General features: G+C 41.3%; 1 protein-coding gene across 5 annotated transcripts in view; it reads left to right on the forward strand.

Moving 5' to 3' along the window:
* The window catches only part of LOC147011936 (ATP-dependent RNA helicase with zinc finger domain-like), a 310,053-nt gene that overhangs the window by 21,047 nt on the left and 275,229 nt on the right, over positions 1–13,777 (forward strand). For all 5 annotated transcript variants that reach the window (XM_085857677.1, XM_085857678.1, XM_085857680.1 and 2 more), the window contains exon 5: positions 3,399–3,576. In XM_085857677.1, the coding sequence (XP_085713803.1) occupies positions 3,399–3,576 (178 nt within the window). The remainder of the gene's footprint in view (positions 1–3,398; positions 3,577–13,777) is intronic.

A 13,777-nucleotide genomic window follows, 5' to 3' on the forward strand; every position in this document is an offset into this window, starting at 1 on the left:
GTCAATGAGCTATGTGTGCAGTTGGCCTTGAATGATATAGGCAGAGTTTGGAGAGAACTTGGTTTGAGTGGCCGAGTTCACGTGGAATTTGAATGGGAAACGCTCTGACTCCACATCATCGGTGCAACGTGACAATGTACAGATAATTATCCGATTTCTGAATTATGCCTCACAGCATACATTTACGGCAGTACACTTTTGTAACAAATTTCGAGAACTAACTACCTCAGCCTTAGTAAAAAAAACTCAACTGGTAGCTCGCTACACAATTCATCAATTCGACCAGTGTGTCTTCACCTTTATTTTTTTTTCTCGGCACATTTTAAAGTTTGCTTGTTCTTCATGGCATACCGTCCTCAATTTTCCCAAATCAATTTGTATTATAGTGGTGAGAAAAAGTTTGTGAACCTTTAATAATTTTCTGTATTTCTGCATAAATTTGACCTCAAATGTGATCAGATCTGCATCTACTGCAAGTCGTAATATTAGATAAAGAAAACTTGATTGATTAAACAAATAGTACATAAAAAACAAAATCTACTTTTTCATTTATTTATTGAGCAAAATGATCCAACATTTAATTTCTTTGTTGGAAAAAGTATGTGAACCTTTCCATTCAGTAAGCGGTGGGACCCCCTTGAGCAGCAATAACTTCAACCAAACGTTTCCTGTAACTCTTGATTGGTCCTGCACATTAGCTTGGAGTAATTTTGGCCCATTCCTCCACACAGAACTGCTTCAACTCAGAGATATTTGTGGGCTTAGTTGTATGAACTGCTTGCTTCAGGTTCTGCTACAACATTTCAATTGGGTTAAGGTCTGGACTTTGACTTGACTATTCTGTTGTCGATTTACTTGTGTGTTTAGGATCGTTATCTTGCTGTATGACCCACTTTCTGTTAAGCTTCAGCTCACGGGCGGATGCCTTGACATTCTCCTGTAGAATATCCTGGTACAATCCAGAATTCATGGTCTCGGCAATGATGGAAAGCCGTCCGGATCCTGAGGCAGCAAAGCAGTCCCAAACCATGATACTTCCACTACCATGCTTCACCTTTGCGATAAGTTCCCTAAGTTGGAATGCAGTGTTTGGTTTTTGCCAAACATAATGTTTCTCATTTAAGCCAAAAAGTTCCACTTTGACTCATCTGTCCACAGAACATTCTTCCAATAGCCTTCTGGATCATCCTAGTGGTCTTTGTCAAACTTGAGATGGGCAGCAATGTTCTTCTTGGAGAGCAGTGGTTTCCTCCTTGCTAACCTCCCATGCACACCTTTCTTGTTCAGCGTTTTCCTGATGGTGGACTCGTGGACACTGACTTTAGCCAATGTAAGAGAGGCCTGCAGATCCTCAGACATTACCCTGGAGTTCTTTGTGACCTCCTGGATTATTGTACGCCTTGCTCTTTGAGTGATTTTTGTTGGATGACCGCTCATGGAAAGAGTAACAATGGTGTTGAATTTTCTCCATTTGTACACTGTCTGCCTGACGGTGGATTTGTGGAGCCCAACATCTTTATAAATGGTTTTGTAACCCTTTCTAAACTGATGAGCATCGACAACTCTTTTTCTGAGGTCCTCGGAAATCTCTCTTCATCGGGGTATGACACACTTCCACAAACCTGTGTTGGTGAAGACCAGACTGATGGTGACGAACAAAGTTTGTGTTTTTCATATAGGGCAGGGACACCCAAACTGACTCCTGATTAACATTCCATTGTTTGAAACAACTGACTATAATGACACTCTTAATTGAGCTGATTAATCTTGAGGTTCACATACTTTTTCCAACACAAATTGAATGTTGGATCATTTTGCTCAATAAATAAATGAAAAAGTAGATTTTTCTTTCATGTGCTATTTGTTTAATCAGGTTCTCTTTATCTTTTGTTCCGACTTAGATGAAGATCTGATCACATTTTAGGTCAAATTTATGCAGAAATGCAAAAATTTGAAACGGTTCACAAACTTTTTCTCACCACGATGTTTTCATCACCCATTAGTCATTTTCAGGAAGAGTAAAAATTTCCTTTTTTTCCACCTCGATGAGCAAATTACAATAAACTTCGTGCATTTAAAATCATTTAAATATTTCAAGTGGTTTACAAAATATTTCAAACAATGATATAAATTAATTTGATGTTTTAAGAAAGAAAATCGTCATGAGCATTTAGCCTCGAAATGAGATTATAAACTGAATATTTTTCAAAACACTCCTCTCAAATATGTCATTAAAAATCACGGCAGTCAAATAATTTATTTAAAACTGTTCCCAGTAGCAATCAAGGGAGAAATAGAAGGCCTGAACTTTCATTTGGCATGAGTGAGCAACTTGTAGATGTCTTGAGGAACTGAGGCACTTAATGTTCGACTCAATGCTGGAAGTAGCTACATGAAGTTCCTGATTCAGGAACTTTATACATGACTCCTTTTTGTTCTTGATTAGTGTCAACGTTGAGAAGCTCACTTCACAAAGGTAGTGTTGTTGAAAACGATAACAATACATCAACGGCACATTCAGAGATGGTTGGATGCTCTCTTTTTTTCAACTGCAACCAAAATGGGCCCAGAGGCACCTCACTCTAATCTTACGTACGAGTCAGTCAGTGCTGAGATGGAAAGTGGTAATTGTCATCTTGGTTTGGTTTGGGCGGAGGCACTAGTATATGAAGGATTACTCTATTACCTTTAAGTCCTGGGACAGGGTACTTCTGAGATCTTCAAGATTGATTGCTTGGGTAGCAAGGGCAAGATCTTCTGCGTCGGCAAACTCTCTGGAGGTGGCACAACTTTCTGGAGCCATACCATATCATACGTGGATGAAAGGTGAATTAGTGAAACACCTGTCTTGAGCACGTGTTGGTCTTATCCTCAATGTGAGTAGTAAATGCAATTATTTGATCAACCCAACTCCAACCAGGTCTGAAACCAACATATTCCTTGGGAAGGTTGGGCTTTACCAGCGGAGAGAGCCTGGCCAGAAGGACACTCTCAAACACCTTGTATGTCATATATAGCAGAGATATGGGTCAATAGCTTGATGGGTCAGCAGTAGGTTTGGCACCTCATTGAACTTAAGGTTGAGAGTGCGGGTGCTCTTGAGGTCTATAAATTCCTCTCACAGAAAGCTCCATGACTCATGGCTCTGCAGATGAACCTAAAGAATCACGAACCCAGTAATACTTACTGTTCCATTGATTTTCTTGATTTTCCTCTAAATGCGAAAGTACCGCAGCACATTAGGGACTTTGATACAGCATACTAGTTGCACAGCACTGGATAAGAAGGTTTTTCCTTTGGTTCTGAAGAGTTTATCGAGATTTCCAGTTGTGCTTCCAAGTAATGATTCTTTTTCCTGGCTGCCATTAGGTGCTTTACTTTTCTGGCTTTCTGTGCAGGTTCCTGCAGGCTGGGCATTGCAGATTGGGCGCCCAGTGTGTCCTTGCTCACTCATCCGAGGAGCTCCTCGAGTGGAAGCAGCGACACCCTGGCTGTTTGCAGCTCAATGATATTGATAAGGGCTACGCTGAAAACTTGCTTGAGAAGTGGTTGAATGCAGTTGACCAATCATCTGTGGTATGTTTCGTTTCTGCATTGCTGTGTTGAATATGCACCACTATTACAGTTAAGTTCTCCTACGATGTCGTTGATGTGTTCCTAAAAAGTGTGATGTTGTAGGAAATGATGTTGGAAACACATTTTTTTTCCAACTAAAATGGCCGCCAGTCGGCCATCTTGGATCTGCTCTTGAAAAAAAAGGCGTGTAAATGTAAGCCATTATTACCTTCGCATTCTGTGAAAGGTTATGTTTTGGTTGCTGTGTATTTATTTATTTGTGAATATGTGTGTTTGTTTGTTATTCGCATAACTCAAAGTATTAAACCGAATTGCATGAAATTTGGTGGGATGATTCGTGAGTATCCAAGGACGATTTGATTAGATTTTGGGAGCGATCGGGTCAAAGGTCAAGGTCATGAAAAGGTCAAAAACACTCTTTTGAGCATAACTTCCTTCATAATACAGCTATCGACATGCAACCACCGCCATATTGTTCCATGATGAGATACCTTTCGGATATGTAGTGTCGGATTTGACGTAATGTCATCGGAAGTGCGTCTAAATGACGTCACAAGATGACGTAAATTTTCAATTTTCGATCTCATCAGTTTTGATCATACTGTTTTGTAGGACTTACCTTAAGGACGTCACACACCAAATTTGACTTCGATCGGACTGACCGTTATGACGTCATTGACGTTTGAACATGACGTTTTTCAATTGTGGCTAAAATGTCCTGATATTTTACATTCAAATATCTATATAATTTAAAAGGAAAATCTCCCAAATCCAGGCATTAGGATCAGTACCAAAATATCTGTTTATTGATGTACAGGGTTTGCCAATTAACTCTGTAGTCAAGGTCACACTCAAGGTCAAAATATACTTGTAGGCATAGCTTCAGATCTAATAGAGCTATTGACATGAAACCAACGTTAAAACGTTCAGTGAACTACGAGCTTTCAGAATGGTAGTCCCCGATTGGACATGACGTCCCCGGAATTGCGTCAAAATGACGTCAAAAGATGACGTCATTTTTCAACTTTTTAATTTTTCAGTGTTTATCATTCCATTTTGTTGGACTGCCTTCGAGGTGGTTACACACCAAATTTGACGTCAATCGGACTGACGGTTGTGACGTCATGGATGTTTTAAAATGACGTTTTTCAAATGTGCCCAGAAAAAAGTTGCGGCGGCGAAGGTATGCGCTCCACCGAGAGCCCGTTCTAGTTCAATATATGTGTGCCAAGTTTGAACATCGGTAAATGCATGTCCGAGAAATTGGTGTGGACGTGTTCGACGCTGGTTTTTTTTTGGTTCACGAGCGCCAGCCAGAGTGACCACTATATTTGTTATGTCTGTGTGTCTGTATGTATGTATGTATACAGCAATGCCAACCCTCCCGATTTCATCGGGAGGCTTCCGAAAATTCACCCAAACTCCCGCCCTTACGATCACTATCCTTATCCTCCCGAAATTTTGATATTTTTGCACTGTTCACTAATCAGAATGTACTAGTATGAGAATTGAATGAAAAGCATCGTCTGCTACGTATAGCATGTGGTAACTCCATAACGTTCGCTGCTTCCAAATTGTACGTAAAAAATTGCAAATTCAAATGAGGAGCAGCGAAACATTGGGTCTGGATCTCGCTTATGCGATCATGCACTGAGATTTAGTGCATGCGGTATGTGTGCAATACAGTGCATGCGGTATGTATGCACAGTGTATATGCATGCGATACGCTCACTGCATGCAGCTGGGCCCGTACCAGCCCGGCGGTCGCGACCACCGTGCGGTGTTTAACAGCCGCTAGAGTTCTACGAGTCGCGCTGCAGCTGTGGAACATCGACTTCGAAGTTACCGATGCTTCAAGCCCTCGATGTTGATTACGAAATGGCAGAAAAAAGAAAGCTTACGAAGACCAAGAAATGGTCTCAGAAGTACAAGACCGAATACAGTCTCCAATACCCGTGTATTCGAAAGTCTGAAAGAGGAATTCATCATGCGTATTGTACAGTATGCAGCGTTGATATTTCAGTTGAGCACGGAGGTCGCGATGATATTCGGAAGCACGTTGGAAGCAAACGGCACACAGACATTGCAAAGGAGAGATCTTCGAGCACGAGTACCGGTACACTTCTGAATTATTTCACCAAACAAGGGACAAGCGAGGAAGAGGATGTTACCCGAGCGGAACTTCTCTTTAGTGGAATTATTGTGGAACATAACTTGCCCATATCAGTCTCAGATCATGCTGGACCTCAATTTCAAAAGATGTTTCCAGATTCAAAAGTTGCTTCAAAGTATGGATGTGCAAGAACAAAAACTTGCAAGATGTGCAAGATGTGCAAGAACAAAAAAAAAAAAAAAAAAAAACAAAAAAAAAAAAAAAAAAAAAAAAAAAAAAAAGAAAAAAAAAAAAAGAACAAGAACAAAGATGAAAAAAAGAACACTGGTCAACAATTTTTTACTTTCTGAATGTTGTCTAGATTTCTACAAGTGAATTAGGGTATTCTGGCACTGCTGAATCAGGAAATGGCATCCGTTTCTCTCCATCAGGTCAGGTTTTGTGCTAAGTTGATTTGAAAAAATCAGATCTTGTGACAAAATCAATTACATTTTTGTGGCATTATCAGCTGATTTTTGTCAACACATATCATCCTAAACATGTTTTTAAGAAAAAAAAATGTTTTGCCAACAACATTTATTGATTACATGATAGAAACATCGATTACTGTCATCTGAATGGTGGGCATTGATAAAGGTAAGTACAAGTAAATTGCATGTTGCGTCACCACTGTTCAAACTTCAGGGCTTGAACTTCCGTTTCTTCAGAACTCCTGGAATGTTCAGCGGCAGGGAGGTCTCTCTTCAGATTCCAACAGTAGTCAGCCATCATGACTGCGTCCCAGCGACCCTGATACCTGGTCTCCATCTCCTTCATGTCCTGATGGAATCTCTCCCCCTGCTCGTCACTCATTGAACCCAGGTTCTCAGGAAACCGGTTCATATGTGAAAATAGGTAATGCATCTTGATGCTCATGTTGCAGCCCAGGTTTCTGAAAGCAGTCAGCATGTTGTTGACAAGTTCTGCGTAGTTTCTGGCCTTATTGTTGCCAAGAAAGTTCTTCACTACCAAAACAAATGTCTTCCACGCTTCCAGTTCCACTTCGTTCATTGAGTTTTGAACTCTGGATCTCTGATGAGCTGACGGATCTGAGAACCATCAAAGATGCCAACTTTCAACTTCTCCATGGTCAATCCTGGAAAAGCCTGGCACAAGTAAGTGAAGCAGTCACCATCTTTGTCCAGAGCCTTGGTGAACTGCTTGATTAAGCCGAGCTTGATGTGCAGCGGTGGGAAGAGTATTCTGTCTCTGTCCACCAGAGGGTCGTTGATGACGTTTCTTTCTTTGCATGGCACCAATTCCTCCCGCACAGGCCAGTCCTTCTTCGTGTAATGCTGAGCACGGTCCCTACTATCCCACATGCACAGAAAACATGGGTACTTGGTGAAGCCAGACTGTTGTCCCAACAAAAAGTTCACCATCTTCAGGTCAACACAAATAAACCACTTATGCTGATCATAACCAATTTTCTCCAGCACGTACTTCACCGCTTCATACTTCTCCTTCAGTGTAGTCGAGTGAGCAATGGGTACAGAGGCAAACTGGTTGCCGTTGTGTAGCAGAACACATTTCAGTGATCGCTTGCTGCTGTCAATGAACAGTCTCCAATCTTTGGGTTCGTACTGTGGCACTCCAAGCTTGAGCAGAAGCGCATGTCATAAATTGGCGCATGTAGGTATTGTACATTCTTCAGAGTTCGTTATTTCAAGAAATACAACTTTTTTGTATCACATTATTACAAAATCTGCCCCATTAACTTTAGTTTTGATCCACGAACTTTATGCTTTGCCTCACCAATTTTTGGAAGATTTTGAGGTTTATGACTTCAAACTGATCCCTTTTCGACATAATCACCTAGAACTATCGTACCTGAATACTTCTTGTCATTAAAATAATTATTTCCAATTAAAACAATAATTTGACATGATATTTTACCCCCACCAACTTCTTCTAAAATGCTCCACACATGCGTACATGTGAACAAAAATGTAAAAAACGACATGTGGCCATATCTCAAAAACTTGACCTGATTGAACAAAACTAATGTGAGTTTTGGATTCAGCGCATCAGATTCGTCCTAAATCAGCTTAAAAATGCAGACAACAAATTTGTTGTTGACCAGTGTAATTGGTGAGTTGTCAAATGTTACTGCTTCATCTATTGCCGATATTGCTAGACTAGCTCCATTTAGCCTAGCTACAGACGGTAGCAATGACAGTGGTGAGGCCCAGCTATATCCTGTCCTGATTTCGTACTATGACAACAGTGCTGGGATTGTGAAGCAAGGTTTGCTAAGTTTGCCTGCGTGCAAACAAGATTCCACTGGAGAAAACATTTTCAAACTGCTTGATCATGAGTTCAGTGACAGGAAAATTCCGTGGGGAAATTGTGTTTCCTTTTGTGCTGATAATGCCTCTGTCATGGTGGGCAAGCACAAAGGAGTCGCTGCTTATATCCACAAACAAAATCCAGAGTGCTACATCATGGGATGCCCTTGCCATATGATGCACAATACGGCCAAGAAGGCGGCTCAGGCCTTACCCATTGAATTAGATGACTTTCTCATCGATATTTACTACTACTTGGACAAAAGTAGTAAACGCGTCAAAGGAGTGAAAGCACTGCAAGAACTCTGTGATGCCCCGACACATAAGATTCTGAAGCATGTCGCAACAAGGTGGCTGTCCCTTGGTCAGTGCCTAGACAGGCTGATTGAACAGTGGGAGCCACTTCGCCTCTTCTTCAAAGAAGAAGTACGAAGAAAAATGCAACCAACTGTAGTCAAGACTCTAACAACGAGCAAGAAGGACGGCACTGTATCTACTGCCAGTACTGGCACTGCAGGATCAAGCACTAGTGGAGCAGCATTCACCACTACCACTGCGGTATCTGCTGCGAAGAAGACAGCAGGGACAGCACCAAAACCAATGCTGAGAGCAGGTAGCATCACCGGCCCTTCATCACGTTCATCTACAAAGCAGATCCCTTCAGAGTCGAGAAAGACTGTGATAGTCCCATCTACAGGCAAAGAAGGACCCAAGTTAAGTTCTGCTTTTGCCAAATCACTTGATAGAAGCTCAGCAAAACCTTCGAATCAGAGGTCTTCTTCCTTGGCTGCACCTACCTCAAGCTCTCTCCTCAAACGTAAAATTGGATCTGGTACTACGAGTCTGACCTCTTCTGCTGGCAGTAAACGCAAGTGTGATCGCCCTGCGGCTAAGTGTACTACGAGTTCCACAACTAAAAGCGCATCTTCCTCAAACACTGTGCAGGAATCTAGAGAAAAACGTGTCAACAGGATGTTCTTGTCTCCACAAACAAAACTCTATTGTTTCTTCCTTCGATATGCCAACAAGCTTTTTGAGAAGGGGAATCTTCTGCTCCAAAGAGACGAACCCTGTATTCATCTCCTGCACGGAGAATTGAATGGTCTTCTGAAAGATATCTTCGTACGGTTTTTGAAACCATCGGTGTCATCGGTTGCTCTGGTAAATGTACCCTTCTCTGACAGAAATCATCAGAAGAATGATGAGGACCTCATGATTGGGAACGATGCCAAACTGTATATAAGGGAACAAAGGAGTCTCAAGAAATCCACCTTCACTCTGAGTGAGTCAGACATCCAAGGTTTCTTCAGTGCAGTTCGCTCATATTATGTGAAAGCCTGCAATTATATCTTCAAAACCTGGCCGCTAGATGATGAATTAGCCAAGCATGCTCAGGTGCTGGATGTTAAGCTACACCAAGAAGTGGGGTTTGACTGTGTGGAGTTTTTCATCAAGAAATTTCCCTGTCTGTTCAGTGGCGGTGATAGTGACATAGACAGTCTTGAGAGTGAATTCGCTCACTACCAGGCAGAGACGCCTCCATAGCTACAATTGCTACTGAGACAGTGAGAGTGGACGAGCAGTGGCATCGGATTTCACAGCTCACAGATCCCTGCAGTGGTGCCAAGAAGTATCCTAATTTGAGCAAAGTGATGAAGGGAATCTTGGTCATTCCTCATTCGAACGCATCATGTGAGCGGGCACTCAGTCTTGTACGGAAGAACCATACTGAATTTCGTCCCAATTTGAGTGTCAAAACCCTGGAAGCTCTCTTAATTGAAAAACTAGCTCATAGCACCCCTTGCTACCAGAGAGAATACAGCAAAGACATAATCAGAAGGGCTAAAAGAGCCACACAGCTGTCACTCAGCAAAGCTGCCATGGAAAAAGCAAGCAGCAGTAGTACCAGCCAGTAAGGTAAGAAAAATATTGCTTCTTTTGTGCTTTTTGTTTTATCTTTGATTGTCCCCTAACTTACTAATATTAACATACATGTAACATTAAAAAGTGCACAATTTTCCCCTTTTTTTGTTCAAAAAGTGGGAATTCTTAACATGTTAAATGCTCCAAAATATGGCTCAGAGGGCACCAGAGAGCGTCTAGAACCCCAGAGCTTCCAGGGCCCTAAGGCGGGCCCTGGACCCCGCCGCAAGGGTCGAGCGCTCCGCGCTCGAGATGTGCGCTTCACGCACATTATTTGGTGTCGGTTGCAAATCCTCCCTAATTCTGATTTCCAAAAGTTGGCATCTCTGTGTATATCTGTCTGTCTGTCCAGAGCACAACTTTGTGGGATGTGATCCGATTTGGATGAAACTTGAATATGATGTTGATATCAATGCCCAGTTTTGTCTTCCTGGCGATGGGCGTCCCTCGCCCATTGTGGGCGGAGCCACACCCACTTTTGTTTTTTTGTCATATTTTTTCTCGATTTTTTTTTTTTTTTTAATCGAAATTCCCACTCGAGAAATTGTGCGCATTGGCCATATGTACAACATATAAAAAAATTCAGTTTCATTCGGTCAATTTTTATGGAGAAGATAGGTTTTGAAGAAATGGGCAGTGACAGATAGTAGGGTAGCAGGTAAGATTGCCCATTGTGGGCGGAGCCACGCCCACTTGTAATTTTTGTTTTTTGGTTCACGAGCGCCAGCCAGAGTGACCACTATATTCGTTATGTTTGTGTGTCTGTCTGTGTGTCTGTCTGTCCAGAGCATAACTCGGTGCACTTTGATCCGATCTTGATGAAACTTGGTTATGTGTTCAATATCAATGTCTAGTTGTGTTTTCCTGGATGAGGGCGTACTACGCCCATTGTGGGCGGTGCCACGCCCATAAAATAGCCATTTTTAGGGGTAGTCGGATTAAAAATCTATCTTATCCTAGGGAATTGACTGAATGGAATGGGTTCTTCGGTATTTGAATAGCAAAATGAATTATCTAAAACTTGTCGTTGTCCGATTTTTCATTTTCATCCCAAGGTCAAGGTCACAAGGTCAAAAACTTAGAAAATTGCTAATTTTGGCATAAAAAATCATACGACCGCCCAAACTTTGAGAGCTAGGATGACAATATTTTTAATGCATAATCTTGATCACATTATCACATTGATCATAATTATCACATTGTCTCATCCTTGACTTCTGAAACAATCTACATCGTCAAATACCGCTCATTCCCCACCTAAAGTCTTCAAACCATTTTTCTCTATCTCGAACACCTTGCCCGTGGCACCCCCTTCAAGCTTGTTTTTTACGCTGATTTCATCAAAGTATGGATAATCCGAGGAGTGCGAAATGCCATATAGCCTATATGACGTTATATTGTTCCTGGAATGTTCCAGAGGAAGTTTTGCACCAAAGGTCATAATCCTTGACCTTTGACCTTTAAAGGCCACAAAGGTCAAATTTTCAAAGTTGTGGGAATTGAACCGGGTTTTCGACCTTCTTCGATGAACTAACTCCAATAAGCTATAGCATGTATCCTGTTTCCTTATTTCATGCCCACAACATTGTGTTGTGACCTTTAAAGGTTATGCAAAGGTCAAATTTTGAATGTTGTTGAACGAAACCAGGTTTTCGACATTTTGCAGCTAATAACCTGTCACTCGTACCACATCATGTTGATCATTTTTATAACTTGGTCAAAAATTATCACATTGTCTCATCCTTGACTTCTGAGACAATCTACATCGTCAAATACCGCTCATGAACCATTGTCGTCTTCAGGCTTGTTATAGTTTTTTTACAACCAAAATGGCTGTCGGTCAGCCATCTTGGATCTAATGTCGAAAATAAATGACGTGCATATGTATACCATCATGTGTTGTCTTTGTGCCAAGTACGAATAAAATCACTCCACGTCCGAGATGTGGTTAAGGCCCAGTCACACCTTGACGTTTTAGCCAGCAATGGCAACGTATTAAAATGTATGTAAAACGCTGGCTTACGTTGAACTTTTGATGTTTTTTTTTTTAAAGATTCGGACGTATTCATAACGAGTTGGTCGTATGCATAACATATTAGTAACGGACACAGAACGTTTCGTTGTGTTATAGCTAACTTATACCAACGAATGCTGAGCCTGTTGTCGGCCTTCCCAACCTATGCCCAACGATAGTCTAACTTATGCATAGCGCGCTGCACGTATCGCCGACAATCACGTGGCGTAGCCTATTAAAAGGCTGCCCCACAACGATTCAAATCATAACCGCCGCAGAAATGGAAGTGTCAACATCGCAGTCACACCTTGGCGATCTTGCCAGCATATGCCGACCTCTGAAAAATGCGTCTAAAACGCTGGTGCACGTTGAATACGGTATGGGTAAGTTTGGTATGCGTGAATAAAATGCTAAAGTACGCTATCATACATCGTATTAAGTGGAGTACGTATTGTAATTATAAATGTGTTAAACATTTTACGACGTACTTGCCGTATGACACACGTTCCGCATGCGATGGGAATAAGTTGTACGCACGATATGCGAACGTTGGCACACGTCGACAAAAGTTACTTGTAAGGTACTCATAAGTCGAAACACGTCAAGGTAATGGTTAGCGTCAGTGTTCCAGACTCCCTGTTTTTTTTTTTCTTCGGTATGACGGTGATGTCGACACTTCGATTTCTAGTGTGGTTATGATTGAAATCATTGAGCGGCAGCCTTTTAATTATATTATGTTATAACCGCACTAGAAATCGAAGTTGTCTCATCTGAGACAAGAAAATTTGAGGACAACCGACCCATGGCCACCTACCGGCTTGTGTCTCTATCTGTTTGTTTGCCTACATGTCACAATTTCAAACTGATGTTCACGAAACTCTACCAAGTTGTAGAGGTAGTCTCAACTGAGAAGCCTATTTATTTTGAAGTCAAAGGTCATCTTGGTGTCAAATTTCTAAAAATCATCATTTTTCATGCAGTTGACTTGATATTTGAGCAGGATTTGCATATTGTCACAATTTGGAAACCAACTATTTTTGAGGTCAAAAGGTCAAAGGTCAACTCAAGGTCAAACTTCTAAAATCATCAAGTTCAATCTGAAAAGTAATCAATTTTATCCAATAGACCTGAGCTTTGATTAAGATTGTCAATTTTATTCTGAATGAAATGGACAATTTTATGTACCCGTGGCAAACTTTGGGGGGTGGGGGGGGGTGCGGTGGGCGGTGAATTGTACAAGTATCGTGCTCTGCACGACGTCTTTTTCTTGTTTGTTTGTTTGTCTGTCTGTCTGTCTTTATTGCCTACGGGTCACAATTTACTAAGTTGCATAGGTAGTCTCACCTGAGAAGCCTATTGTTTTTGAGGGCAAAAGGTCAACATAGGTCAAAGGTCAACAACTTAGGTGAGATTTCTAAAATCCTCAATTTTCATGCGATTGACTTGAAATTTGAAGAGTATTTGTATTTCAGGTCACTGAATTCAACCACCAATTATTTTTGAGGTCAACATCGACCAAAAGGTAAACATAGGCCCAAGGTCACAACTATGGTGGTAATTGTAAAATCCTCAATTTCCATCCCATTGACTTGAAATTTGAAGATTTGCATATCAAGTCACTGAATTCAACCACCAATGATTTTTAAGGTGAAATTTGTTTGAGAAATTTTGCAAGTACGTATTATACTCTGCACAATGTCCTTCTTGTTTGTTTGTTTGTTTGTACACACAGAATGTGAGTGTTATGAATTACATTAGACCCTTAAGAACTGTAATACCCCAAGAACCCTAAGACCCCAAAAACCCAGTAGGCCCTTTACAACC

Source organism: Eptatretus burgeri, chromosome 15 (genome assembly GCF_056783735.1).
Source record: "Eptatretus burgeri isolate ZD-2024b chromosome 15, Ebu_testis_v1, whole genome shotgun sequence".
Taxonomy (NCBI): Eukaryota; Metazoa; Chordata; class Myxini; order Myxiniformes; family Myxinidae; genus Eptatretus; species Eptatretus burgeri.